Here is a 5,000-nt window from a genome sequence, read left to right as displayed (position 1 = left end):
GTACGTGCCTTGTTAAGTATTGCTGCACCTGTGTAGGGTACAATAATTGAACTTGAACTTGAACACACTATGGTTGCAAACATTTTGTATACATAACATACTTTTTCAAAAAAAACAAAAAACAAAAAAACAAAACAAAAAACGTGATGTTTCATCTGAATCAATCCTGCAGGCAAAGGCTTTTCCTTTGTATTTCTCACTAATTTTGTCTCTAATCTTTCTGTTGTTTGGTTTTTGAGTTGCTTGCTTCATCTGTAGGTGTGAATGTCAGACATGTAAATTACAAGGTTAAAGACTGATAGAAAGAAAGGTTGGCAAGCAGGATTCAGAGATGACACATGCACGTCTACATACACACGTCATATCCTCATCATCATCATATCATTTCAAAAGTTCAGCAGATCTGTGTAGTGTAGGGCTCACCTTCTACTCATCACAGTAAATTCCCATACATTCCCATTTGCTCTCATATTTATGACTTCTTATATTCTACATTATTATGTTATTAAGCAAAAAGAATATGTTATAATTCCCAATTTTTTTCCACAATCAATAGGAGCCTTTAACACCAGGAAGATATTGAGTCTTATTTTACAAAGATGTGTGTGTTACTGATAATTTTCAAAATTAACTGGGCATGGGTAGGATTTTGAATCTTGGCTACTTCAATGATCCCTTGATTTTTTCATTTGAAGTTTAGCCAAGAGGTTTGTTGGTTGAAAGTTTGTGCTCTTCCATATCAACAGTGCCCTCAAGAGAAGATCACTTTAGAGTATTTGATGTAGAGTAATGGATGCCAAACACTACATTAATTAACCATGTTTTCAATTATACTTGGTTTTCATTCTTGTAATAAGCAGCCCTGTTTTTCACCGAGGATGAGAAGTTTTGGCTCTGCCTTCCTGGGAAGTGAAAGACAAATGGGTTTTCTCAAAATGAGCTCATAAAGGTAAATTGAAATTGATGTTTGCGGCATTCACCCTTGGTCAGCTCCTAAATCTTCCTTATGGTAGTTAATTTATGGTTGTCAACTCATTGTTCTTGCCAGAGGATTAGTTAGGGTCAACAACATGGCCGCTATTGCAACCTATGAAAACCAACAATTCTTGGTTTGTAGCAACGTGACACAGCAGCCATGTTGGATGGCAATGCAGTACAATTATTAACTTCCAGACAGGTTCTTGCTCTTGCCATCCAACATCGCTGACGTGACGTCACATGCAACCATCAATATTTGAAATAAGTTACGAGGAACACATCCTTAAGGCAAATTGACCAAACATGTTTATCCCAAAAAGGACAAAAATAGCCGTAAACAAAAGGTACAGTATTATGAATGCAATTCCAAGGCGCTTGTTCAAGTACCATTTGTTGAACATTATAATTACAAAAGGGAGGACCACAGCTGCATAAAGACAAAGAGTGGTAAACATCATTCCTTCACTCATAACAGTGATTTGGCCTCCCACATCAACCACTGTTGTTTGGAGAAGCCAGGGAAACCCAAGGCAAAATAAAACATTAAACATGTTGCTTCCATTTGCATGGGAAACAGCCATGTCACCCTCCCCTTGCCGGGTAACAATCAAGCTGGATAAAGCATCAGGCACACTGGTTCCTGCTGCCATGAAAGTTAATCCCATGACAGCATCTGGAATACCAAGGGTAAAGCCAATGATTGCAACCATCCAAACTAATAGATAGCAAAGTAATAACATCCAAACCAAAGAGACAAGGAAAGTGATCAAGAACCAATTTTCCCACCTGTAGTTTCGACAGTCAGGAATGGTCACGGAATACAAGCATGTGAATGGTAACATAATCACCCACTGAATCGAAGATATTACATTATAAAGAACTGAGTCTGGAAGATCGTTATTTGAGTGAATGACTTGAATTTCGTGAACAGCACTGTCTCGCATGGTGTCTTCATCACCGCTGTCGTCTGTTGGGATAAGTTTCTTCTTTTCACTTTCAGTAAGTTCTGTTTCTACGTCAACGATTCTTTTCGTGCGTGATTCAATTCCCTTAAATATTCTCTCGAGGCTATTATTATAGTACATGACAACGCAATAGAGAAAGTATAATGACAACAACCCTGCAGCTTCGTACCAATAAACTTTTCTGTCGTACGTGACCACAGTCAATGCCGTGACACTTACTAGGTTACCTAAGTTGTCACGCACGAGAGGCCATCGTGATAGACGAAGCGTGGAGCTGGCGAACAGACCACAGATTGCCACGATAAAAAGCGAATCAAAGGCCATACTTCCTGCCATAGTTGCTAATCCAATGTCGCTCTTTGTAATGAAAACGCCGATGATAGATGTGCCCAGTTCGGTGCCAGAGGTTGCCATGGCCATCAATGTTGCTCCACAGACATCACGGTTTAAGTGTAATTTGCGGCCCATCTTCTCCACAGATGGAACGAAGTAGTGTTCGCACAGGATGGTTAAACCAATGAAAATATATATCACGAGAAACAAGTGTACGATAGCCCCACCGTGTACTCGCATTTCCTGACTCATAAAATCACCTGGAAAATCGTCCATGGATGGCTTGGAACATGGCAAACGTAGTTTGCCCATCGAAGTCGGATTCGAATTGTTTTCGTTCGTAGGAGTTTCCGCTATTCTTCTGGTTCGACTGGCAGCTTCAACTCCAGTATCGCCGTCTTCTGTTTGCTGCGAGAGCGTCAGGGCTTTGGAGGTATAAGACAATCCAGGAAACAATAACCAGATAAAAACAAAAGGTACAGCAAATTGAGAACAATTTTCCAGGAATTTCATTTTGGGTAAAAACTGCTTGATGCTCTTCGCGTTCTTTTAAACGAGAACTGGAAATGGGCTTAGTACAACAAAGTGAAATACAGCACTGACTTTCGTGCCAGAACCAAATAAATATCACGTGGGAGTGTTCGAAGCATGTGAGTGAGGGCGGGAGTGAGCGGCTATCTGGTGCACCAATTGCAGTGACTTGAAACTGGGAGTATTTTCCATCTATTGAATTATCAGTTAAAAGATTATACATCTCCGATATCGAAAAGAAGTTGCGGATCTTCGTAATGACAGTTTGAAAAAAAGAAAAGAAAAGGAAAATTGCCAGTTGACGCTAAAGACGTGACAAATATTTTAATGCCAGAATCACGTGCTACACACACACTCACACAGACATACACCGAGAAGCCATCACGGTTGCGGGTCGCACATGTCAGGGCTGGCTTGCTTGATTCAGTGGTACTATGAGTTGTTCCTCACTTCAAGTGACGTGCCCGCACTTGACGAGCCTCGAAAAAACCTTAACTTCCAAAAATTTTCCAAATTTCCCATCAAAATTAAAGTTAAATCAGGGGAGGCGACATGAAAGAAGTGGATATTATTTTGGCCAGTAGTTTTTCGATATTTCTTTAGTCTTTTATTAGGCGCAAGAATCACAAGCAAAAACGAGAAAGCTGTTGCCTCCTAGCTAGATTGGCTTTCTTAGTTATTTTCTAGGTGGCCTTATACCCTACATAAGTTGTATTGACTTTTTGTTCTTTTCTCCTTTTTCATGTGTGGTATAAATGAATAAATAAACTTTGTTACAAACAACCATCCGTAGCCCTGATGGCGGTTAACTTTGTGATATGGTTGGCTCATTCCATAGATAGAAATCCAAAGCTTGTTATTCTTGAACTGTATCAGTAAAATCGTGACATAATTATCTGTTCAATATTGTAAAACTTTGGGTAGAATTTCCTAGGAACACCGATTTCAACGCGTGTCTCCAATTTAATGACGTGACAGCTCCGATTCGCAAAACATCGGCTGAAAACACGCAAACTTGGGATCAGTGATTTTCACATGATGTGATCTACGGAAAAGGGCGTGTTCACGAAAAAAAGCACTTGTTGAAACACAAGTAACTATTTGGACGAGATACTGGCAAAAAGGATTAAGAAATAATGCCAGTCTAAAGCAGCAGTTTTACACTACACATGGAATTTCCTTAACCAATTGTGTAATCGAAATGGACCGACTAAGCAAGTCAGGAAAGTGGCGTTCCCCAGGTTGCATGTGAGAAGCGCGTGAGTTGTAAAATAGAGGATATTACACGGCCGCGACGAAATGAGTGAAATATTTTTCAACACGACAAGAGAAATTTCGTATTTCCAAGTGGCCATGTAATATTCTTTTTATTATATAAACACCAATGAAATACTAAATCATTTACGAAAGGCATCGAATGGCACGATTTTTATATGTAACCATAGAAACAATGATCTTTTCACGAGTGAAGATAACATGTGAAGATATCATGTTTTCGCGCGAAAGCTCATTTGTTATTTCATTGGTGTTTATATAATAAAGGTCCTTCAGTCGCCTGGCTACGTAATTAGCACCGTAGTCACACTGAGAAACGAAGGAGATCATTAAGTGGATTATAGCAAAATGTCGGCTAAACCATCCCAACATTTAGGGCTCGTTCAATTGACCCTAATGCGGAATAAGAATATCAAAAATAGCACACAAACAGCTAAAAGATATTTAGCCAATACCTTTATGTGCCATTTCGAAGAGGAGTGGGTTCTTAATTACACCGGTCGTCCTTCTATTTGGTTTCGATATGTTGATGATACTTTCACTCTGTTCGACAGTAAAAACAATGCTCTTCAATTTCTACATTATTTCAAAAGCTGCCATGTAAACATCAAATTTAGTTCTTGATGTACTTATCAAACGTCATAATCATACTTTTTCGACATCAATTTATCGAAAGAAAACTTTCGTTGGTCTTTACACTAAATGGGACTTGTTCACAGCTCGTGTTTCGTTGTTTCCTGTCACATTAGGGTTACCCCAGAGGTGTTGTTAATTATAATAACATGAATGATGTCTTGCAAATGCAACAAGACAAATCATTGACTCCACTGAACCATCACAGTTCCCAAGAAGAAAATTTTTTTAGTTTTACCTTATTTAGGGCTACAAAGCAAAAATGTTCATAAACAAATTATGTCG

The 5,000-nt window shown here is 39.0% G+C and overlaps 1 protein-coding gene across 1 annotated transcript in view; it reads right to left on the bottom strand.

Moving 5' to 3' along the window:
• Window positions 1-3,751, bottom strand: part of LOC138060517 (sodium/potassium/calcium exchanger 3-like) — a 3,812-nt gene extending 61 nt beyond the window's left edge. The window contains exons 1-2 of the mRNA XM_068906322.1: window positions 1,765-3,751; window positions 1-902 (exon numbers count right to left, since the gene is read on the bottom strand). The exon at window positions 1-902 is cut by the window's left edge and continues 61 nt beyond it. Coding sequence (XP_068762423.1) covers window positions 842-902; window positions 1,765-2,789 — 1,086 coding nt within the window. The 5' untranslated portion in view covers window positions 2,790-3,751 and the 3' untranslated portion in view covers window positions 1-841. The remainder of the gene's footprint in view (window positions 903-1,764) is intronic.
• Window positions 3,752-5,000: the final 1,249 nt, after the last annotated feature.

This window comes from Montipora capricornis, chromosome 8 (genome assembly GCF_036669925.1).
Source record: "Montipora capricornis isolate CH-2021 chromosome 8, ASM3666992v2, whole genome shotgun sequence".
Classification (NCBI taxonomy): Eukaryota; Metazoa; Cnidaria; class Anthozoa; order Scleractinia; family Acroporidae; genus Montipora; species Montipora capricornis.
The sequence above is the reverse complement of the archived record's forward strand: the minus strand, read 5'-3'. Positions and strand labels throughout refer to the sequence as shown.